General features: G+C 38.4%; 1 protein-coding gene across 1 annotated transcript in view; it reads left to right on the forward strand.

Annotated features, from left to right (window-relative positions):
* focad (focadhesin) overlaps window positions 1-25,701 on the forward strand; it is a 77,368-nt gene that overhangs the window by 13,207 nt on the left and 38,460 nt on the right. The window contains 10 exon segments of the mRNA XM_036596101.1: window positions 2,440-2,538; window positions 7,787-7,888; window positions 9,104-9,305; window positions 12,543-12,749; window positions 14,987-15,074; window positions 15,477-15,667; window positions 16,390-16,647; window positions 22,546-22,650; window positions 23,617-23,718; window positions 24,922-25,052. Of these exon segments, the coding sequence (XP_036451994.1) occupies window positions 2,440-2,538; window positions 7,787-7,888; window positions 9,104-9,305; window positions 12,543-12,749; window positions 14,987-15,074; window positions 15,477-15,667; window positions 16,390-16,647; window positions 22,546-22,650; window positions 23,617-23,718; window positions 24,922-25,052 (1,485 nt within the window).

Below are 25,701 nucleotides of genomic sequence, written 5' to 3' on the forward strand. Positions count from 1 at the left end.
CGCTGAAATATAGAGTAATCAAACCCAGAGGAAGAGGGGACACACAGGCCGACTGAAAGATGAGTGCAGGATGAAGGAAAAGAGGGGAGGAGGGTGGAAGAAAGCACAGAGCAAACTGCCACAGCAGCGTGATTTATAATGTATGAGAAATCCTCATTCTGCATCCCATCCTGCAACCGGAGCACGCCCCAGTAAATCATTTTTCTATATCCGCAAATGCAGCTATCTATACTTAGACTTTCCATATCTGCACTTCACTCTCAGATGTGTTTTTCCTCGCAACTGTTGCTAGGTTGGACAAGCTTTACAGAACCTAATGAGTTTAGACTGGTTTTACATGGTGAAACTGTCATGCAACTAATTGCATGTTGTGAGTTGCTTGCAACATAATTTCTATGCAACTTGACAGTTACACGAAACAATAAAAAAAAAAAAATCAAAATTGCACATAACACATTCGGTTACTTCACAAATTAGCTGCTTGAAATTTTTGATACATGTTATCATTCTCAGTGTAAAGTCACCTGTGAGTCATCTTTATCATATTTGTATATTTTTTCCTGCTGTTATTGCTGCTCTTTTTTCTATATCTTTCTATCTGTCTTTTATTTATCTATCTATCTACCTGGGGGTTGTTTACTATATATTTATGTTTTTGTCTGTTTTGTGTAGTTTAAGCTGTTAAAAATGAATGTTTGGTAGCGGCCTATCTAATGTCTCACTCATTCTGTCCTAACAAGTTCGTTAAGGAGCACATCTCCCTTTTGATTCCAAAGTAATCTGAGCTCTGTGTAACATTAGGGGTCATTAACAGAGGGGGGAAGGAATTTACCTGCGTAGATTGGTGTAACAGCTGGCTAACCAAGAAGAATAAATGGTGGCCCAAGCAGCCATTGAAACAGCTGTTAGTGTTAGCTGGCCAGCTAACACAGCTGGTCACAGAAACTGGTTAGCGCAGGAAACTGACAAAATGTGACATCAGGGGTGGGGGGTGGTCTTCTTTTCAACTGCCTAATACACCATCTTCGATGTCGTTTTCAAATTATATCAGTCAACGTGATTGTGTGATGCATCATCGGCACTTTAATTGACTGTCATGAAACTTATCCCACAAAATCAAGACGCTTGTAGGTTTCAGGCAGTGGAAGTAGCATGAATGTTTCACTATGTAAAGCCAACTGTAGATTTAGAGTCATGACCTAATGTTTCCAGTTTAAAATGCTGCGCTACTAAGCTGCATTATGTCGTAGTAGTATCTAACTATTCAGGTTAAAAACACATCCAGTATGTTTGCCACCATGCTTGATTCGTTAGCTCAGGTAGCTTGACAAACATTCTACACCTGTTCTATCCTAACAGCATGATCTTTTACAGGTATACAAAGTAAATATCATTTGAAAATAATAACGCTGTTGTGTGCTACAGTTTCTCAGTGAATTGGATTTTTACCAGCGTTCTGGAAAGCTTGTTCAATGTTGCAATAGTTGCTACAAAACAACACATTGTGGGCAGAACATGAATATCAATATCAATCATAATCGCCATTGATAACTGTATTAATAAAGATCTTAAGTATTGATAAATGCCTGATGTTATTGTCGATGTTCAACAGCTGCCTATTTTAAAAACTATAGAAGAGAATCTAAATGTTATCTTTATTTTGCATTTTCTGGCTGTTTTTAACCCTCCTAGGTCCACCCAGTTTATATGCGTTGAAACACCTCCTACATTTTGTTTATTTATTTTTCACTTCAAGGTCAGGGAACAAAGTCAGAAGTGTGGATGCTAAATGTACAGTCAATACCTCATTGATGTTTATAAGTGAAAGAGGAAATGTTCTATTAGGATTTGCATTTGATGAAACGTTATTGTTATTCATGCAGTCTTGTTTTTGTGTAAAACAAATAATAATTTTACCCCAATTTTTTCCATGCTTTCTGTTTTTGAGATCAAAGCAAACAAAAGAATGTCTGTGCAAACTCTAGTTGGATATAGAATGTAAAGCAAATGAAAATGAGTTAATATGTACAGTTGTGTGCAAATATTGGTAAAATCTAAAGCTTTTGCACAGGCCACATTTTATGTTTTTTTTTTTCCCCCAGTATATTAAATTGCATAAATGAACTGTGGTTGTGCATTAGCATGTGCAGAAGGGTAGAGGTTAAATCAACAAAACTTGTAATTTGACAAGGGGCACCCAAACCTTTTGCGTGCAACTATAACTAACCATGTAATGAAATGTGTAAATATGTAAATACATGCATACTATTGCAATTGTTTTTCATTTTGTATAGCACAACAACAATACTAACTAGACTTCTAAGGATAAAACAAATAGGGGGGGAAAGAGGGGCTCAATGTGAAATATGTGACACCAATAGCTGCATTTGATTGAAGTTAACTTGGATGAATGTTTGGATTGTGGTCTGTTTTGGGCAGGAGCGTGCAGGGGCTGATTAAGGTGGTTGGGAGACTGCTGCAGATCCAAGCAAGTCAAAGAGATAAAAGAACATCCTTCACCTGCCCGTACTCCATCAGGTGAGGACTGCTACATCTGTCTGACTCTGCACTGAAACAGTGAGATCTTAAAGTAACTTTGAGCATGAAGTTGAAAGATCATTCATATTCGGTATTAGTTTAATACTAATTAATATCCAGATATCTATATTATGTCCTAATAAGAGCTGTGTGATGTAGTGTATGTCTGTAATATGTCCTAATAAGAGCTGTGTGAAGTAGTGTATGTCTGTAATATGTCCTAATAAGAGCTGTGTGAGGTAGTGTATGTCTGTAATATGTCCTAATAAGAGCTGTGTGATGTAGTGTATGTCTATATTATGTCCTAATAAGAGCTGTGTGAGGTAGTGTATGTCTATATTATGTCCTAATAAGAGCTGTGTGAAGAAGTGTATGTCTGTAATATGTCCTAATAAGAGCTGTGTGAGGTAGTATATGTCTGTAATATGTCCTAATAAGAGCTGTGTGAAGTAGTGTATGTCTATATTATGTCCTAATAAGAGCTGTGTGAAGAAGTGTATGTCTGTAATGTGTCCTAATAAGAGCTGTGTGAGGTAGTGTATGTCTAATATGTCCTAATAAGAGCTGTGTGAGGTAGTGTATGTCTACATTATGTCCTAATAAGAGCTGTATGAGGTAGTTTATGTCTGTAATATGTCCTAATAAGAGCTGTGTGAAGTAGTGTTTGTCTGTAATATGTCCTAATAAGAGCTGTGTGAGGTAGTATATGTCTATAATGTCCTAAGAAGAGCTGTGTGAAGAAGTGTATGTCTATAAAATATCCTAATAAGAGCTGTATTGGGTAGTTTATGTCTATGATATGTCCTAATAAGATATGAGGTTGTGTATGTCTCAAATATTTCCTAATAAGAGCTGTGTGAGGTACTGTATGTCTATATAGTGGGGGTAGAGAGGAACATGCACAACATGGTGACATTTTTTTGGATTTACCACTATTTTAATTATCAACATACCATAAAATACATTGGATCGCTGATCATTCTGGATAGTAGATATAATGGCTATATTTACGTTGGGGTCATGATGACTCCTGGTTTCTATCACCACCACTGTAAAGTTGATAAATTTTTCTACAGTCCATTATCTCAGATTAATCCACTCTGAATGGCTTACAGCGTTACAATAGTTGAATTATGCATAACTGTAAAATGCTTGGAGTTCCCCTTTAATTCTGTTTGGGTAAAGTGTTGGTGAAGATCTAAAATACATTGATCAAAAAGATCAAAAAATACATTGAAATGATTTACTGATTATCCTTCTTGGATGAGGAAAGCTACATGTTAAGACAAAGCTGTCAGGCCCCCCTTATCAGTTGAGGTCATGCGTCTTTGTGAGTTATTGCCCATAACTTGTCCTCCTAATATGATCTGCCCCTTGGGGATGGTTGTCTCATTAGTGGTGATAAATGTGTAATTTGGTGTCTCTTGGAGAAATCAGTCAATCCTAATGAGCTTTAAGAGTCTTGCACCGATTTAATGTGGAGGCAGTGGAAGTTGAGTGTACCTATTGCTTACTATCCAGATAAAGTGTGAAAAGACTTTAGGCTGTGGGGTTTTGGGATCATCATGTTGTCAAGAGTGTGGCATTATTGCTTTGGTGTGTGTCTTCATCATTTTGCTGCTCCAGCCCTTTATCGTTAACTTATGCTTCCAAACTGGCCATGGACAAGTAAAAATGAGTAAGCATTGAGACTTGTCCATCTTTTCTGCCACCTAGTGAGAAGATTTATGGCAGGAAAGCCATGAACTTGTCTGTGATTGGTGCGTGGCCATCAGGGACAGCTTCAGGATTAATGGAGGGGCCTGCTGATGCCCAGTGTGTCCGTCTGCCTGATGCCACCTCACACAATCTGTTCTAAGGTCACGAGGCCACTTAGACCACATCCAGCCCACTGCCTTATGGTCTGTTAGTTAATAATCTGTTTCATATTAGTGTGAATGCGATATAAAGCTTGTTCTTTAATTTTGTTTTTGAGAAATGGGTAAATATATGAAAAGCATGTTGAAAATATAAACATTCTTAAAAAAAATAATAAAAGGGTTCCTTGGACTGATGAAATTCCTCGGACATAAAAGAAATGCAAGAACCTTTCAGTTGACGGTTCTTTAAAGACCTATTTTTGTAAATGAGATTTGTGACCATGAAGAACCTTTTAAAAAGTAGATGTCTACTTAATACAGGGCTGTGCAGAAGTCAGAAACCCCCCTTCATTTATCCAATTTCCAGTGAAAACAGCCATTAAGTACAGGTTATTCATTTTTCAGGAAATGTTTCTAAGGAGGTTAGGTCTGCTTGCATAAAGAAGGGTAAAGTCAAAGGAAAATAAGTAAAAAAAAAAACAAGAGTTTCCAAAAGGATGGATGCTATAACTAAGACAAAGAGCGCACACACTTCTGTTAAATATTTGTTTTCTGGTTTTTTTTTGTTTTTTTTTCCCCCCCGCTGACGCTGAAAAATTAATAACTTGTACTTAATGACCATTTTGACTGAAAATAAAGGAATAAAAGGTGGTCTCTGGCAGTGCTGGACATTTAAAAAAGGGAGTAAAATTCACTTTTCCTTGATTTAAAGAACCTCCACATAAAGTAAAGGTTCTGTACCTATTAAAGGTTTTTCCTTGAACCATGCATGCAAGCCAAGAACCATTCAGGAATCTTTATTTGTGTGAGTCTGGTGTTCACTGATCTTTTGTGAAGAATTCTTTTGAGAAAAAACTTGTCAACCTTCATTCTGCCACTAGGTCATGTATATGTAGGTTGTATAAGGGTTGTTATTTTATTTTATTTTTTTTCTTTTGCACAACATGAAATTTGACCAGTCACTTCCAATATTATCTGATGTGGTGTTGAACATGAAATAACTTCCAGAAGATCCAGTAATTTAGCACAGCTTTCCTCATACCCAGATGTTTAAATAATGCATGTCATCAGCTCTTCTTGACCAAACTATGTAGTCTGAGAAGGAAGGCTCTGTGTATGGATCCCAGCTTGGTTTGTGAACTTGCAGTTAAACTCTATGAGGAGAAGGTCAGGGTGTTGGGCAGCTATACACGTCCAGTCTTTGTCTGACGCTGAAAGCAGGTAATGTTGTGGCTGTCTGCCCAAACTACAGCTTGATGGATGGGCTCCAGTGATGTGAATGCTGGGTTAGTTGGATAGAGAACACCAGAAGGTAGATAAGGAGATAAGGAGAGGCAGAAGACTGTCTGTGAGAATAATGGAGTGCTCCGGTTCTTTTTGAACACTCTGGCTGAGTTGAGTCTGAAAGTCGAGGTCACCACATGGAAAGACTTCAAAGGGGAATTTAGAACATCCTGTAGCTGCAGTCCAGGCTTAACTGAGGACAGTTTGCATTTCGCTTTGGAATTTTGTGATAAAATAACTGGTTGTGTAGTGTTTGTTGGTGATATGCAGTAACATTGTTAGTGCCAGTTACAGTTTCAGTGCATATCTGGAAATGGCTTTGGTTAATTAAAGATCTAAGGTGTCCCAATATGAGATGATTTGGATATTTTATTGTGTTTTATGTGTGTTATGTGCTTATTTTCACTTAGAATCAACAAAATGTCATTTGACCGGGCTGCCCAAACTTTTGCATGTAACTGTATTTGTGTGTAATAGTAAGGTACTATGATCAACCAAAAGCTTTGAAAATTTTTATATTTAGCAGAATTTGCAGTACGTCTGTGTAAGTACTTTCACAGTACTTTAAACTTTGTCAACATAACCTACAAGGAAAAACTTGTATCTACTATTTTTAAGAAAAAACAAACCTCGTATTCAGTGTTTTGTCTCAATTGCCATGTTTTGTTCAGTGTCTATGAGGGTTATAGCAATACACATTTTCACATTTGAAACTATTTTTGATTCTGAGGTCAAAATTCAGTAACACTATTTGGAGTGGTCCTTTGTAGATGATTCATAAACTCTTACGAGATTATCAGTAAGACATCAACATATTATTGAAGTAGCAGCAGTGCAGTATCTGGATACACTGCAGTAAATATCTTGTAGATGTTCTATTGATACACTACTTACATTAAGCAGATGTATTGTTAAAATGTTACTTTCATTACACAAAACCTAACCCTCACCCTGGCCCTAACCCTAACCCTAACCTTAACCTCAACCCAAAACTTTATCCTAACCCTCACCCTCACCGTAATCCTAACCCTGACCTTAATCTCAGCCCAAAACCTAATCATAACCCTTACCCTGGGCCTAATCCAAACCCTAACCTTAACCTCAACCCAAAACCTAATCCTAACCCTCATATGTTTTTGACATCTTAATGAAAGTCTGTTGAATGTTTGTTTCATTTAAAAAGGACCACTCAAAATAAAATGTCACCCAAAATTCTGTTACATTTTTTCATAATAATGTCTTAATTCTACTGAACTTGAATTAAACAGATTGGTTTGGGTCACACAAATAAGAGTTCTGTAGAAATAGAGAAATACAGCTTTCTCAGTGCCTGCTGTGCTGCTCTCTAACAAAATAAACCTCTATAGCTTTAGCCTCCCCTACACCTTTACTCTGAAAGCTCACACCCAAATGTCTAGTTTTCCATGAAGGTTTCCTCGAAAGACAGCAAACTAGAGACCCGTCTGCAAACTAGAGACTCGACATAGAGGCATATCTGAAGTACAGTTTTAAATTACCCTGTTCCAAACCTTTTGGTTATATCACAGTTTTTCAACTTTAACATTCCAGACTGTTTTCTCATTACAATTTCATGTCTTTTCAGTAGTTTTATTCTTTACAGTTCTCATGTTTCTTATATTTTTCTTTTACCTTTTACTTATGGACGGTTGTGTGGGTTTGTGCCAAAAAAGCTATAATTCATATTTTACAGGACCATTTTCCAACCTTTCTTTATTCTTTAGAATTAACCAGACTGTTTGTGATCCTGTGCCTTCAAGGTTAATATATGTCAATGAGCTCTGTTCTGATTGGAGGCCCAGTATTGTGCCCTGTTTTAAAAGCAGTCTTGGCTGAAACACTCCTTATAATGTCAGCATGAATGGTGTGCTGTGTGTTGAATAGGCAGATATATGTAAATGCATTGGTTTTTGTGACAGCATGAAAACTGTGTATTCAGGGTTGGCTGTTTTTACAGGTTAGTTTCCTTAAATGGAATGTGTGCAGGGGGTGTGAAGTCTAGTAAAAGAAAAAATGCATGGAAAGTTTGTTTTTTCCATAATATGGGCCGTTTGTTTTTACTCTCTGTGTTTGTATTTATGCACCAGGAGCTGCCCTCACCCGTACATCACAGTGCTGGAGAATCGTCCTGATTGCTGGCCTGCTCTGTTGCAGGAGATTGATGACTTCATCCAGCTGGCTGCTGACAAGTAAGAGTTCCTCTTCAGTACAGTCTTCAGAAGAGGCCTTGAGCGAGAGATAATATCATCACACACTCACACACTCTCTCACTCTGTCTCCTTCTAAAACCACACTGCTCTCAGATCTTACATCTGTCAAATGAAGAGTTCCTCTTCCTATATAAACCATATGAGGAAATATTTTCTGGCGGTATGTTTTATTTCAAAAGGCAACATGTTTTATTTCAAAATGATTGAATGAGGGTAAAGATGAGAAAATTGTTTGCACGTTTTGTTTTCTGTATGAGAAACGGATGGATAGTGATAAATTCCTAAACTAGTCAATGGCTTGCTAATGAATTTAGCCCTAGAGAAACACTATTTTACTGTTGTCAATATTGCATATAAAAACTCAGAAGATATGTGGAGTTTAACTGGTGGTTTTGAATAACAGATGAATTGGCTGTATTTGGGGTGTAAACATTACCCCTTGTTCCTATCACCACCACTTTAAAAACAAAATCTGAGTACAACACACTACTTAACATTCAAAACATTCTGTATGACTTTGTTTACATCTCAGTCATTGTATTATTATAAAGATCGGTAGAATTACTCTTTAGGCATTTTAGGCATTGTGCAGGCTACAGTTATGTATGTTACATTAATGTATATTAAAGTTAAAAAAAAATTTTCTTCTACCCTCAATTGACCAGTTTGGAGATGATGAAGGGTTTTAAACAGAAAAGGGTTTTAAGCAGAAACAGCCTTTACTCTTCTGAGACCAGTTGTCGGAGCATTACTGTGAGAATTTGATTCCATTCAGCTACAAGAGCATTAGTGAGGTCAGATACTGATGTTGGATGATTAGTTCTGGAATGCCACTTCATCTCATCCCAAAGGTATTGGCTGGAGCTCTGTTTCTCCAGAGAATGTAGTTTCACTGCTCCACAGCCCATTGCCGGGGGCTTTACACCCATTTAGCCAATGCTTAGAATCGGGCACGGTGACCTCATGTGCAGCTGCTCCAGAGCATCCCATTCTGTTGGCAGTGCTTTTCTATGGAGATTATACAAGCTGTTTGTGTCCCCCTGTGTCAGCAATGTTTGCACCTTAAAGTAGCTGAACTCACTAATTAGAAGAAGTCTTTGGATACTTGTGGACATATGATGTATATATGAAAAAGCAGTGGTGTATGCGTTTGAATGTGCTGATTCTTAATGTTTTTTTTTCTCTACATCCTAGAGATGAGCCATTGCATATATCCATGTTGGCTCCATTCCTTCGGTACCTTTACTGCGAGCCCCAGAGGCTGACTGAGAACGCCCTGCTCAGACAAAGCCTGCTCAGCGTCCTGCTCCAGCCCAGAGAGGGTCAGAACTCATCCTGCACTCAGGTCACCCACGAGATACTACGCTGCCTCGTCCAGCTCTTCCCTTATATACTGGTGAGAACAGCAAACATCTCTCATGGGGCAGATATAGACGTCCTAAAGGGTTTTAGCGATTGCTCAGCAACTGCTGAGGAAGCACTGAAGCCAAACCAAGGAAATAATTATCAGCACATTGATTTTCAATAACAATCACTGATTTTTTTTTTCACTGAGGTTTCAGTTAATTGGCCAAACACTTTAAAGAGCCTCCATTGTGGAAAACTGAATTTACTGAGTTTTATATAGCATGTAAACATTGTTAAAGTTTCATCAACATACAGTCACTCCCCAGTCCAAATAGTCTATATATGGAAACTAAGCTGCAAAAACAGAATTCAGGTCAGTTTTTGTGATGTCATGCAATCACATTACATATATCCTGCTTTTCAGCCTGAAGCTGTTTAGCCCTGTGTTTCAGGCCAGACCACTTTTTGAATAAGGCACAGTGTAGGGCGGCCACAGTGTTCCTTTACATGTATCAGTCTCAAAGGCACAGTAACAACAGCTTGTTTAATTCGAAGACAAAAAAGACGTTAGAAAATGGTCATATGAAAATCAATTATGGCTAATTTTAGTGCATAAACCACACAAACTCAGACCTGCCAACCTGTACACATTTTGTGTAGCAGGTATGCATTTTGGCATCAAAGTATGCTGGTATTATATGTCACTCTACACTATACAAAAAGCTATTGACGCCTTTAAGTTCAGTTGTGCATGTGCAGTACTCAAATCTAGTCTCATGTGCAGCAGTGTTTAGCCTTCGGAAAAACAAAAGAAGCAGACGAGTTCAACCAGTCATAGCACTGGGTTCATTCCCAAATATCAAGTGGAGTTGACAAATGCATAATGTCAAACATTTCAAGAGATTTTGTTCTCTTTGTAATCAAACATGCAGTTGGGAAGTACTGATGGTATCCACAATATGCTAAAAAAAAGAATATTGTGATATATTATGACATATTTTATCACAATAACAATAAATATTTTTATATTGCCCAGCACTATTGATATGGCAATTTTTAAAGAAGTAGGAATGGAACTAGTTGGTTGGCTCAAGTTTCACAAGCTTCATCACTCTTGTGCGTCCCCTCTAATGCAGTACTGGCCACCTGTGAATGTTTCACCTCTGTTAACTCCGACCTGTCATGAATGCACGTATTATCACAGTGCTGAAAAGCTTTGCGAAAGCGTCACATTGTAAAACCCTTTATACCTGGTTACTTCATGTGACTAGTATCTGGATTGTATCCTGATAAGATCTTAGCTAGATGCATTTACAGTTGATAGTTCAATGCATCTTCGATTGCTGTGGAGATGGAATATGCAAATCCACTCAATGGAATATGCAAATTGGCAACCAATTACCAATGGTTTAACTGTCCAGCCTCTTCCTGTGCTATGCTAACAACGGTTGCTGTGTCTGTCCATATCGCTATTAAGCATTTTGTTTCGTCCGGTCCCCAGTCATGTGCGTCCTCCATGATTATCTTCCACACAGACATGGATCACATGCCCAGTGACATACTGCAGGGGGTGGAGTTTCAGTTGTACCAGGAGGAGTTTTGGTTGTCGAATGTGTCTTGGAGAGGCAGATGTGTTTACACTGCTATAACGTATATATCTGTTTTAAACATGTCTTGGCTTGCATTTTTATGTGGCTTGGCCTTATCCAGATATTATCTTGATACTCAAAATGAAGTTACCAGGTTTAAATGGGGTCATAGGGGATAACATTTCACCTTTTGACTTGGGAGGTTGGAGTTTAAGTCCCTGTTTGGGCTGTAAAGTTAGTTGGTTGGTAGTTGGTAGTTTGGTTTCTTCTGAAACATGATTACACTGTCCCTCTTATTAAAAGTGGTCAAGCAGTGAGTTAAATTAAGTTTAATCCACATTCTTATTATCCTTTTTTTCCCCCTGAGCCCCCAAAATGTCTGTGCACAGTCCTATTGGATATGTCCAGATACCCATGTGTATACGCTGACATCCTATCTCGTTCCCTATACCATCCATCACTGTCCTGTCACAAACATCCATCTGTATGTTACTCCCCAAGGTTGCTGTTGTTATTGTCTCTGTTGCTGTTATTGTTGATATTATCACCATTATTCAGTCTTACAATTCAGTTGTTATTGTTGATTTGCAATATGTTACATTTAACTCAAGTCATTTAATATAAAACAAAACAAGTTTAAGGTTTAATTTTTTTTTTTACAAAAATAACATTGTTACAAACCAGCTTATAGAAATCCAGCTCCAAGCTTCTAATGAACAAGCTGAGGGTGAGTGTCAGGAAAACTCCCTAAGAGCATGAGGGAATAACACTGAGAGCAACCTTAAGATTCCTCTTAAGAAAAGATGAGTTCTGCTGCTTTTTTTTCAAAATTTCTACATTATTTAGTCATTGAGATGAAGACAAAGTCTTAATGTGAATAGTTTAATTGTAGAAAATCTTATAGACTCTGATTCCTTTACAGTGGTGGTGATAGGAACTGGGGGTCGGAATGTCTACAATGCAAATATAGCAATTTTATTTACTGTCCCAAATGAATCTTCTGAGTTTTTATAAATGATGTTAATAATGATAAAATATTGGTAAATAATGTTTTCTGAGAGTCTATTTTGCCTTCCCAGAACTATTGTAAAACTATTTCTCAGGCCCTTGTCTATATATTTGTAACCATTTCATGTGATAATGGTCTGTAAGGTGGGTTTTAGAGGCATTCAACTCTTTATACCTGGTTCCTGTCATACCAGTTCTGATGCAGTGTTTCTCCGGAATGGAGAATTTCTCTTCAAACCACTCTGAATGACTTTACCATTTAATTATGCAGATTTAAATCAATTGAATAGTTATTTAAATGTAATTACACACAATACAAATGAAATACAACTTAAATATTGATGTAATGAATTACTTTTTTATTAACATTCTGCATTCATAGCTTCAGACTTTTTTCTGTTTGTTTTGATGTGAAAAAACATGGCAAAACTGTAATGCATAGGTTTCTTTTCATGAAACAACAGAACACATACCAGTAACTTTGCATCAAATTCAAATTATAACAATATATCTCCTTGCCCATGTACAAATAAATGTGTTATTAATTGAAAGTTTAGAATCCATACTTTTTAGAACAAAGTGTGAAATTGTTTTTCATGCCGTATACAATATGTGGGGCATAAAGAAAAACTACACTGCATGTATTGCTTGTGGTGAATTTTGTGTCTGTGTTTGTCTCTGGTGTGTAGGTGGACAGTGTTACGGCTGTAGTGGAGTTTAGTTCCTTGGCTGAATCCCTGACCGCTGCTCTGCTCAGGAAGCCGGAGTGCTGGAGGGCTGAGTTAGCTCAGCTAGTGCTGCAGCTGGTGTGTGCCTGTCAGCTCAGTCTGCAGCTGGGAGGAGAGCTCAGGTCCCTCCTGCACACCCTCCACCAGCTCCTACCTGTCTGCAGAGAGGTGAGCGCCGTGTGTGAGTGACTTTGGGTGGGACAGGAACACTGGAAGCTAGGGCTGAAAGATGCAGAGGATTAAAGGTTAAAAATGAATCCAAATAATCTATTCCCAAATGTAGCTAATTATCACTAGCAGTGGAAAGAATGTACATAGAGCAAGAATTAAAGCAATAATTCAGTATTCACTTTGGGGCAGATATACTAAAAGAAGCACTAGTACAGCCTACTAACACTTTGCACTAATGCGGATGGCCAATTCAAAGAATTATCTTCTAAGAAGATCCATGCAAATGAACACAGGTGCACTTCGTAATTAACGTAATTAAGTAATGACCAGCGCAACACTTCTTTGCCAGGTAGGAGAAAAAAATATTTTTTTTATGCTTCTCTGATTTTGGTTCAAATTGTGACTTATTTCAGATCATGACTACTCGAAATTTTGACTTAATAAAGATAAGTTACTTTCAAAGTTCTTACTCGCTGAGAAAGTACTTAATCATTTTGACATAAGAAGTTATTGTAAGAAAATACAATGCTGTTGCACTTAGCGTGTTCATTTTTGGCTGGAGGGATTAACTAAACTTTAGTTCTGTGCCAAGTGCACTGTTGTAACCATTTTTACAAAATTGTAAAACCCTTATTTACTTTCACTCTGCGCAGCCTGGTTGTTTGAGAACTGTGTGATTCAGAGCTTGTAAGTATAGCTGAGCTCTTTGCAGTGCATCAGAGGCTGTGACATTTCAACCACAAAAAGTACGACACATGTGAGGTAGTGAAGTAACAGCCAAAACAGTTTCAGTGCATGCTTTTAATAATCATTTGAAAAAGAAAATTATCACAATTATTTCAGCAAACCCTAGTGTTAAGGCACGGATGAGTGTTTAAAATTATACCCGCAGAATTGGGAAATAACATGGAAATAACAGTTTAAAACATTGTTTTAGTAAAATGATTTTGTTTTGCTTCATCAGCTTAAGAATAAACTGACATTCATGGCTGATGTTCACATTTTTTATTTTTCTCTGTCTCTGATTAGAAACAATATTTGGCACAGGCATCAGTATTTACTATCAGTTTGGGTCTAACGTAAATGTTAAGAAGAGACATTTTGTCCTTTCAACAAAAATCGAACCAACTTGGGAGCCACAACATTTTTTGTCCACTTTACCATCTTAGCTGTAAACATGTCTTAGTGTTTGCTAATGTACTAGTATAGGCAGAAAATGTGATATAAAACAAAAACTCAGACATGCTTTATTCTGCTTTAAGCTTTAGGTCAGCTGCAGCCGCTTTTCTTGCATCTCCGGCAGGAAACTTTTCTGCGGAAGTGGAATAGTTTCTTGTAAAATGTCTGCTGGGGAGCTGTAACAGGGCAGTAAACCCAGTCAAAAACCCAGTTTGGTTCTCAATATTTTCTGTGTTAAAAATGTCCTGATTCTACAGAGCTCTTAATTATTATAAGCTTTCTTAAACAAAGCTTTATCATTGCATATCATACCACAAAAAGCCCCAAAAATCACGACTCCTAGATGTTGTTCGTCACTTTACGTTGGGAGAAAAATATATTTTTAAGTCATTTTAGTGTGATTGCATGCCTATGCCTAGCATAAGGCCTGTTCCCTGTTCAGTAACCTGGAAAACATAAGCCCAAAGTGAGAATTGTCTAATAGGATCCTTTCTGAACTCTCCACCTATTGGACAGTCTTGACTTTGAACCTGAGTTATCTGGCTAACTGAGAAGTCTTGCTTTTTAAATTATCCCCCAGAGCTCTTTGTAGGAGTATTATTAAGCAGGTGCATGGACCTGTGTCAGCTTTCGGGCTTTGAATTCAGTCTGTGTGACGTTAGGCTTTGTAAGAATCACATGCTAATAATTGCATGTTTATTAAATGAAGAATTATTTGTCCAGTCTTTGTTGAACAAACCACAGACAGCACATAAACTGTTTATTTTCCAATAAAAGGGCTCCTTTCTCTTTAAACAAAAGACTTGGTTTATTTGTCTCCCTCAGGCTCGAGGATTTGTTTTTGTTACAGTGAGCGTAATGGAAAAGCCGCGACGGCTTCAAACGGGGGTTAGCTGTGTGATGCTAATCTCTTCAAAGCCTCTCCTCTCATCTCTCTAAAGGCTTGTGGAAGCTTTCACACCAGCCCGGAGCGATTGTCATTCTCCATTCAGCGCCCCCTCAAAGACTCCATCTGCATCTGGCTCTTCTCTGACTCCTCTTTTTTCTCTCCGCAGGATCTCCCGTCTGAGCAAGTGATCATGGGGATCTCTCTGCTCCTCCTCAGAGCCTCCGCCTCGCAGCAGAGCGCCCTCCTGGAGCTCGGTGAAGCCTTTCTCCTCATCTGAACCCTGCTCACTGACATTGATAGCTTTGCTTCCACACAGCATGTTTATGTACTAAGAATAGTCTGTTTTTTCCCTATGTTATTTGATGTTTCCAGAACAAGTTCTCCATTCACCCAAACAGTGCACAATTATCGTTTTGGCCACTTTTCTTTGCATATCATTACAGCCCCTGCCTCAAATTAAATTCTTAGTTATCTTTGGAATGATGGTCTATCAGTCAGTGGTGTATTTCCACAATTCCTGCTAAATTAATTTGTCACATACTGGTGTATTAATGTGTTTACTAAATAAATTTTTGAGGCGTTAGTGTTTCGTAAGATTTGATGTATTTGTGCATTTACGCTTGCTATGTGGTGTTGTGGTCTTTTTTCTCTCATAGCTGTAAAGATTGTCCCGCCTGAGGTGAAGCCTCCCTGGGGTGCCTCGTTGTTAGTGATGCCCCTGCTGCAGGTTCTTTACTGCTCAAACCTCATGGAGGCACTAACAGACCCCCAAACACAGGCAAAGAACCAGGACATGGCTAACTCTCTCCTACAGACTGTCCAGAGGGAACCATCCAGTCCAGTACAGGTACTGTCTGAGATCCAGTGTCATCTCACTGTTGTCATAAGAAAACTCCATTTTTGATGTTTTTCAGTTTTTGACATAATTTGAAAATACCTGTTACCCTTTGTATGTAAATTTCATGATGAATGGACTAAAAGAAATGAAAAACGTCTGGTTGCATTGACTTACATTAAAAGTAAATTAGGTTTATTCCTTCTCCTGTAAAGTTACCATTTTGGAGATACAAAGTTTTCTTCCGACGACTGCTAAATACATATATATATATATATGTATGTATATATGTATATGTATATGTATATATATATATATATAATGTACCTCAGAAACAGATTTATTGGCCAAGTATGTTGACACACACACACCCAGCCATTGGTGTCTATCTAGTATTAAATACAATATACAAACAATGTAGAAGTAATGTACAGACAATATACACTTTACTGTGAATGGATGATGTACAGTACTGTAGGCTGAATGGGTGGTCATATGTTAGTGTGTTCGTGGATGACATCACAACCATGGTAAATTCTAAATGGGGTACATTTTGCAGCTTACTTTCCATAGAGGGGCTGTGAGGACTAGGGCACTGAACTTTATCAAATTAACAGAAAAGCAGCGTTTTGCCATGTTATAGATTTTTATAGTGCAAGCTAGTCTGTCTTATCTTACCTTATCTGTTCAAAGCCTTTATTTAGTCTTGATTATCACTGCCCTTCTCTCTACAGAACACTACGTTGACGCTTCCTCTCAGCACATGGTACAGTGAGCTGCAGGTGGCTACCAGTATATTACATCAAGTCTCTGCAGACCCCATGGCCTCTGTAGAGTGGCTCTACTCCATCCAGTCCACTCTTCCTCTCTGTGAGCGTGTCCAAGACGCCCTTCCTCTCCTGATCACTCACTTCATCATTAGCAGTGAAGGGGACCTTTGCAGGCTGGCACTGGACACTGCAGCAGCTATAGCTGAAGCAGATCCAGCTCAGGTAGGGGCAACATACAGATCTCACTCCCATTTGAAGGAAGTTACTGAGGTTGGCATGTGATTTGAGAGTATGATTGAAGCTGCTATGTGTAAGGAGCTACAAAGGAGCTGTTATGTGTAAAGATGTAAATTAGATTACTAATTTAATATTAGTGGAAAGACCAGTATAGGTGTTGTGGTAATGCAGTACAAAGCATGCAAAAGTTTGGCCTATCTTATGTAATTATAATGCATAAGTTTGGCATCTTATGTAATTATAATGCATAATTACTGTTTATTTACTGAATTTAACATATTGGAGAAAAGATTAAACATAAAATACGGCCTGTGGAAAAGTAATGGCACGTTTGGTATGTTTTTTAGTGGAAAAATATCATATTTAAGTGTTCACTGTAGAGGATATATTAACTTATTTTCGCTTTGAATATCAGTGTGTAATTTGACTTTTGCCAATGACTGTAATGAGAATTTAATTACTTGCACGTTTCATCTGGCTCTAAGAGAATGATGCTTATCCCATTTATCCATTTAAATAAATACATTTCCTCTATAGATTATTCATACATTATTCTGTGTCCTTGTATGTACTTTATATGCATGTGTGTTACATGCGACAGCTGACTGCATGATTTCGATTGTGAATATAAACAGTGCAGTATGAGCGCCTTAAACTCTTAAAGTCTTTCGAAGCAATCATGTTAGTGTGAAACTTGTCCCTGAAACCCTCCTAAACAGGCCCCCTTTTTGATATTTTGAGTTAGTTGTTTATGTGCTACTTTTGGATTTTTCTTTATACTTTCCAGTTGGTACAGATTTGTGTGGGTTTTAGAGAGTATCACTGAAGTAAGGTGATTGATTAGTGAATGAGTAGTGAGATTACTAAAGTAATCCCTGTACAGTTTTAGACAAGTAATTTATAATGATTTGCTTTTTTGAGTAATTACCTCAACACTGTTGATAATATAGGCTGATATTAAGGTCCCAAGGATTCAGCAGTCCCTCTCATAGAATACCGATATTTAGTAGCTTTTTTAATATTGTAAACAACAGACACCTCTGATGTGAGGAGAACCTTTCACTTATGAGGATTTAATTGTTTCCTGGCATATGGTAGACTGCTAAGCTGACAGTCACCAGCTGCTCATTTCTAGCAATACCGTCTTAACTGGGAAATTTGAACGCAGAACACCATCATTGTTAAAATAAGACGATAGATCAAATGCAGCCATAGATAACCTCATGCATGAGAGTAGCATAATACAAAAATATCTTTCCATGAACTCTTTTTGTGTATAAAAAATATGATCGTTGAAAATTGACAACGATATTTGACAATTTACATCAGTCAGCAAAGTACTGTTAAACCAAAACTATTGAAGTGTTTGATTTTGACCATGTTGAATTATATCAGCCAATATTATCAGTTATCTGGATTTTTAACTTGTGTTAATTGGGATCTGTAATGGTCATAACATTTTCTTATTGGTCACTCTAGTGGAAGTAGGTGTGATAATTTGTTTTCTGGGTCTGAAACAGACCCCAATGTTGTCATATTTCATCATTTTACAGCAAAATGATGTGGTGACTGGAAACCATGCAGTATGGTGACTGCTGCAGGATCTGCTACATGTGCAGTCAAACAGAACTGTTACTTGTTAAAGCAGGTGGCATTTGAATTGAAATCATACCCAGAGTCAGTCCCCCCCTTTTTTTCCAGTCTCCCATTCCTTCCCATTATCCATTCAGATGCCAGTGTTGCTAGGCAACATAGTGGCTGCTGAGGAATGGGAGCAGTGTGCAGTAAGAGTAGATGGAGAGGTATCATGGCATTGGCATTGGGACCTGCAGTCTCAGCTCATAAGTCGTTAAAAAATTCTTTCTTGGTCACTTATTTACTTAGCTACTGGACAGCATCATGAAGAGTGATGAATTCATAGCAAACTGAATTAGGTGAATTTGATTTGTCCATGAAGCAATACAAGATGGTCATTTTAAATGTGAAATGCTCCACTATAGTACTTTAACAATGCTTCAGTGCTAGAGCTGTTTTCCATGCACATCCTTTTACCGTTTTAATGTTTAGCTCTGCTGAATGAAACATTGGGAGGATTTTAGGAGAGTGGAAAATCATGGGCGAAACCTACCGCTTCACTCTGATGTGGTAGAGCATTCATTTATATCATTTAAAGCCAGTGATACATTTGTGGTGTGAAAGAAAACGCACACTAGACTGATTTTAGCAACACACTGAATAGTCATTTGGGTTGACTTTAGCACCATGCAATTTAGATGTGGGTTAGTTGCTATTATGGGATCTAATGTGCAAAGAAACTAACCAGAGGATTCATATCCATTTTCATACAGAGCTGTTCTTTATGCATAGAATACTAGCATTATGATTTTTTTGCTACATATTGTGATTACAGTGACCGCAGTATATTAAACACAAGGTGATGCAAATATGTGAAGTAGGCTAATGTAAAGATTGGTCTTCATTATTTGGACCAAAATAATTAACCTTTGTTGGATTACATACCTTGATTGCATTACAGATTCTTTTTAATTAGATGACTCAAAAGCTCTGGAGTGATTGAAAGTATTGTGTAATTGAAAAGGCCTACATTAAATATGGTCGTACGCAAAAATATTAGCACCTCATAAAATGCGGCCTGTGCAAAGCAAAAGTTATGGTGCACTTGTATTATGTTTTTAATTTTTTCAATATGTTAAGCTCAGCAAATAAATAGAAATAATGCATTACATCTTACTTAAATGTACCATCTTTAAGTGTGTTTTCTCTCAACAAAACATGTAATTAGACCAGGGATGTTCAAACACTTGCATGGTGTAATATGCTCACAGAGCACAGAAAAACACTGTAATTGGTTAAACAGATCATTTGCATATTGTAGCTTTCTGTGATAGGTCAAGGTTGTGACAGTGATTAGCAAACAATAAATTGTACAGCCGTGTTATGGTACGACATTTAGGGCCCGATGTTCTAAGCTTGCAGCAGTGCCAGATACAAATCGGACACATTCTGCCCGTGTGTTATGCATGAAACTGCTGCACAAGCCTAAACACACAGTTTGTGGGCTGCTTACATGGAAAAACAAAGAAAGCGCTTCACTCCTTTGTGCATGTGCATTTGAGAGAGAATTGCGCAACCATATCAGTACATGAAAGGACACTGCGCAATATCGTGCCGTGACGAGGCTGCAAAACGCGTTCGCAATCTGTGTTATTGTTTTGCAAAGTCTGTTTTTTTATCTAGAGTAGAATGACACCCCTGTATAATTTTTTGTTAGGTGCACAAAGTATTTCTTCATCACTGAGCTTTCATTTTCTCTTTGTGCCACACAAGCATGCACTTAGTTCGTGATCCTGAGCACAATGTGTGGTTTTCTGCACATTATTAATAGATCAAACATTAATTTCAGGTGCATTGTGAGCACATGTTGTGGTGGCATTAAAGACATTTTGCCGTGCATCCGGTCCTCAGTATTTCTGCTTTGAAAGCAACAACAGCAAGCCTTAAGGTATTTTTAGATGGAAGATAATTAAAAGAAAAGAACATTTTCATCCTAGAATTTTTCCACAGTTCTATATTCTGTGACCCTTTTCTCTTCTGTCTGTCCAGCACTGTGCACTTCTCCTTCCATTGACCTAGCTGTCCTCATCAAGCCTGCTAATTGGCTGGAGGATGGGGTCAGAGGTCGAGCCAGTCTCAGGGGGCTGGGTTGCCCCTTTGGGCCCCCACAGTGAGAGGCGTGTAGTGGGACGCTGCAGGGTTAATCCTCAATTCAGGGGTTAGAACATCCAGCCCTGCTTCTCCACCAGGGGTTAGAATACCTCACAGCAGAGGGAGGCACTGCTCTGATGTCTTCTGCTCTTCGGGGTCAGGCCGGGTGGGCACTGATTGCTGAACAGTTTTTCAGAGCTCGCTCCTAGATTGGGACTTAATGAGTTGACAAGCCCACTGTCTGTCCAGCGAGGAAGCCACCGTAACGTGAAGGCTTCCGCACTGCATTGTCTGTGTCTAATAAGATGTGACTGGCAGTCTTTCACGTTTGAGGCTTTTCTTTTGATTGGTATTCAGGCTGTGTGAACACAACGTTGTTTCAAATAGATGAACTTATATTGTCTTTTACTTAGGAATGGGCCATGAAACTGTTTGTGCCTCATGGATAACTTCGTTTACACAAGTATTGTTTGAGTAGCCCAACAGAAGAAAAGAATATATATACAACCCCAATTCCAAAAAAGTTGGGACGCAGTGTAAAATGTAAATAAATGTCCTTTACATGCCTTATTCAAGCGCCAGTCAATAAATACTAGGATATGTTCAGATGTCTTTATATTTGGAAACACTACATGCATCCCTCATTATATTACAGGTATGTGTAGACTGTAATACTAAATAGAGTCGTATAGGTTCGTACAATGTTATTTTGTGTTGCAGGTTATTTTTTGTGCCTCTCCCCCTTTTTGTTGTCTTGAAACATCTGTAAAAACACACCGTTCAGTTTTGGCTGCTGCTTAAGCAGAGAATAGTGTTCTTTTATCCTGCGTTTGGCAGGTACCAGAGCCTCGCTGTATTTTGACACCCGTTTGGCTCCCTGAACATTTCCAGTTCAGCCTTCAGGCTCAACACATCACTGTTTTCTCAGGACTTTAAAGCCAGGGAAACATCGGCCACCTGCCAACACCGTAGCACGATAAAAGCCGCTGGAGCGCCGTTTAAGACACGACGGCTTCTTGAGCGAGACGGAGGGAGAGCGGTGGGGGAGGGGGTGTGGTTTGAGCTGCTGGAGGCACTTCAAAGCTGAGGGTCCGTGGACACTCCCTCTCTGCGTGGTGTTCTCCAAACGCAGCACGGGAGATAGATAGGTTGAGACAGTGTGGCTGGGTTTAGCAGCTGTAGAAACGATGAGGGGCAGAAGAAGAAGAGCTCTCACTCTTCCACACAGTCCACTCAGAGTCAGAACTCTCTCACTCTACCACACAGTCCACTCAGAGTCAGAACTCTCTCACTCTTCCACACAGTCCACTCAGGTCAGAACTCTCTCACTCACAGTCACTCACAGTCAAACTCTCCACCACAGTCCACTCACAGTCAGAGCTCTCTCACTCTTCCACACAGTCCACTCACAGTCAGAGCTCTCTCACTCTTCCACACAGTCCACTCACAGTCAGAGCTCTCTCACTCTTCCACACAGTCCACTCACAGTCAGAGCTCTCTCACTCTTCCACACAGTCCACTCACAGTCAGAACTCTCTCACTCTTCCACACAGTCCACTCACAGTCAGAGCTCTCTCACTCTTCCGTACAGTCCACTCACAGTCAGAGCTCTCTCACTCTACCACACAGTCCACTCACAGTCAGAGCTCTCTCACTCTACCACACAGTCAGAGCTCTCTCACTCTTCCATATTATTTTCTGCCTTTCTTTCTTCTTTCTTTCTTTCTGATTTTCTTTCTTAATTTCTTCCTTCTTTCTCCTTTTATATTTTTCACCATTTTTCTTTCTTTCTTTCTTTTTTCTTTCTTCTCATTTCTTTCTTTCTCTGTATTTCTCATTTCTTTTTTCTGTTATTCATTCAATTTATTCTTTCTTGTGCTCTCTTTTTCCGTTTTTCTTTGTCTGTTATTTCTTTCTATTTGTCCTTCTAATTTCTTTCTTTTTTCTTTCGTTCACGCTCCCTTTCTTTGTTTTTTCTTTCTTTTTACTTTCATTCTTTTTTTTCTTTCTCTTCTGTCTTTCTTCTCATTTCTTTTTTGTGCTTCTTTTTTGTGCTTCTTATTTATTCTTTTTTTATTTCTTTTTTTCTGTCATCCATTCGTCTCTCTCTCTCTCTCTCTCTCTCTCTCTCACTCTCTCTCTCTCCCTCTCTCTCAGGTTCCCTGTCTTCTCCCGGTGCTGATGTTTAAACTGGGCCGAGTGTCGGACTCCACTCTGTCTCATGCTGTGCTCTCCACTTTACCAAAGCTGGGAACACACAAGGTACCTCTTTACAAAGTACACAGTGATCTAAAATCCTGCTTTTGTTTCAAATATTTCTAATAAAACATATGATGTGATGTGTGTGTGTGTGTGTATATATATATATATATATATATATATATATAGAGGAGAAAGGTATATTTAAGACTTCTCACTAGGTTTACACACTGAAGCCCTTTAAAAAAAAAATTACATAAATTCCAGGCGTCAGTGCTGAAGCTCGTACTCTGACCTGCACGCTGTTGTTCAGCGTTTGCCACAGTAATAGAAATATCTGGCGTCTGCTGGGTTTGGGCCATAATTATGCTTCCCTTGTTGTTATGGCAACAGCTCACCTGGCACTGCACACAGCCGTAAAACAGTCAGTAGTGCTCGCTGCCGGTGTTATTCATTGGTGTCTCCAGCAATGCACATTATTCATAGCTGCCCTATACACACATGCGTGTGGAGGAGAGAGATGCTGACATTTTGCTTACTGTTTGAATAATGCTACATCAACAAAATGTATTCCTGGAACATGCATAAAAACGAGACTCTACACATGCTACCTGGCAGTAGCTTTTGTTTGGGGTTTTGTTGCAGAGCACTATATTTATTATCAGTGTTTGAAAGGCCATTTTTCTTTTTTTCCAGTATTTCTTTATCTGTTTTAGTCATCTGGTCTATGTAAACAATGCTGCGCTGTTGGAGGAGAATTAGAGCCGAATTTGGTTGTGGGTTAAGAGCGCAGGACAATGGCTCCATTCCTTCCTCTCTAACGAGATTATGTTGTTAAATTCTTTAAACAAAAGCTAATACTAGACCACTTACCCAGTAGTTCAGCTCTCTGATAGAAAGACTTCAATGCCCCCATGCATCCGAGTCTTTTCAGTGGAGGGCTTTTAGGGGAATTACACCGTTCAGGATTGCTCTGGATGGGCCCTCAGACTTTCCTCATTATGATGAAGGTCGTCTTTGTTCTCTTAGTTTTGTATACCGCAGGTTTTACATGTTCTCCAGACGCTGGCCAGCTCCCCCAAGCTGAGGGCTGTGGCTCTGCGTCTTCTTACCGAACTGTGGCAAAAACAGGTATTGTATAAAAACAGGTACTTTTATCATTACATTTTGTATACTAGGGCTGTAATGATTCAACACATTTTTCGATACAGGAGAAATAAGGAATGTCTGATGTGCCTCCATTAAAGGGCCCATATCGCTTCCAAACCCTAATTTTCCTCACTTTTTTGAAATAAGAGATTGATGTAGTGTGTAAACACGGTTAAATTTTCCAAAAAGGTCACTCCACAGTCCATAGAGTCTACATATGGAAACTAAGCTGCGAAAGTTTTGAATTCAGCCTGTTTTGAATTCACTGTTTTTGTGATGTCATGAAAACCAACATATTTACATACATCCACCTATTAAGCTTATAGTAGTTTAGTTACCACTTATTTATGTTGAAGTTCTAAGAAGTATTTCAGCCCAGACTGTTTTTTTTAATGAGGTACAATACGTGGTAGCCAATCAGAGAAGAGGTCATTTACATATCAGTATTAAAGAAACACTAACAAAAATAGAGTGTAAAGAGAGTTTAGAAAATGGTCATGTAAAAATAAATGATGACTACACATGTTATAAGTGGATAAATAAAGAAATAAAGTGAAAAGAAAAATTTGGGATATGGGCCCTTTATGTTTCCATTTTCAGTTTGTTAGAGCATTCAGCATTATGGCAGTACAATAACACACAAGCTAACACACAAGCCACAAGATAACATGCTAGTCATGTTGTAATATAATACAATTCAACATATTGTATTGTTGCATCCTTATTATGTACTGATGGTTTTGGACTGTAATTATAATCTTGGGGGTGCATAATATATAATGGCCATGAATGGGATTTTGGAGCATTTCTATTGGGCCACTCATCATGAAATTTTCACAAAATGTAGAGGACAGTAGCCAGTGTTCAAATGGCATGTAAAAATAATGAGGGTCAAATATGGATATGCATGTTTGTTTGTTTTTTTTTGGACAGCAATGATATTGAACAGTAAAATTACTGATTATCAGTATCAGCATGCTGTTAATTTTCAGTTACATTACTGACTCAGGAATTCAAAATTGCTGCATCTATATTATTATAGAGCACATTTTTAAGTAACTGTTGTGTCAATAATAAAAAAAAATCCATATTGCAAATCCTAACAGCCCTAAATATATGTATGTAATCCATCTCATCTATTGATGTTAAGTGAGTGAGAGTGTATTGACTGACATGTCTCTGCAGGACCGTGTGTATCCAGACTTGCAGAAGCTGATGGCCGTGTTGGAGAAGTCCTCAGTGGTGGTGGGGAAGGAGACTCAGTGGGAGCAGATCCTGGCCAGGGCTGCCTGTGTTCGGGACATCTGCAAAGAGAGGTCCTTTATTAATTCTCATTAAAAAGACACTACGGTCACTTTTCATTTGTCTGTTTTAACCCCCTCTAGTCTTTAATTTCAAACTACACCAGCTGGTTCAGCTCCCCCAGTTAGGTAAGGGATGACATTGTTTCATATACTCATATAGTGTCTTTGTAGTGGATCACATAAACACATATTGGACTCATTGATATTATGGGGTTTTGTAGCACTGGCCTGAATAATTTCAGCACTTGAGGATTTGTTCCTTATGTTTCCATTAGATTCTGTTGAGTATTCAGAAGCTTTGTCATTTTTTTCAAGCTGCAAAAATTGCAACCTAAACTACAACACATTCCATCCTCAGAGGTGTTTAGATTATTGTTAGATTTTTGTTAATATAGCGAAAGTGTTGAGTGCAGTACAACAGTTTAATGAAGAAGTAAAGCCAAGTTCAATTATAAACATGATATTAACTCCCAAATCTTTCCAATTTGTTGAGCACACAGAAATAACCCAGTCGTAAATTACATTTCGGACTGAGTTCTGCATGCTTAACCCATAAAAATGTTGTGCATTATTTTCAAAAATATCCCGAAACATGTGGCCAGCGCCTTATACTGTACACTAGATTTGAGATTTCAGATCATAAACAGCTCTGGGACCGATC

Source organism: Colossoma macropomum, unplaced genomic scaffold (genome assembly GCF_904425465.1).
Source record: "Colossoma macropomum unplaced genomic scaffold, Colossoma_macropomum, whole genome shotgun sequence".
Lineage (NCBI taxonomy): Eukaryota > Metazoa > Chordata > Actinopteri > Characiformes > Serrasalmidae > Colossoma > Colossoma macropomum.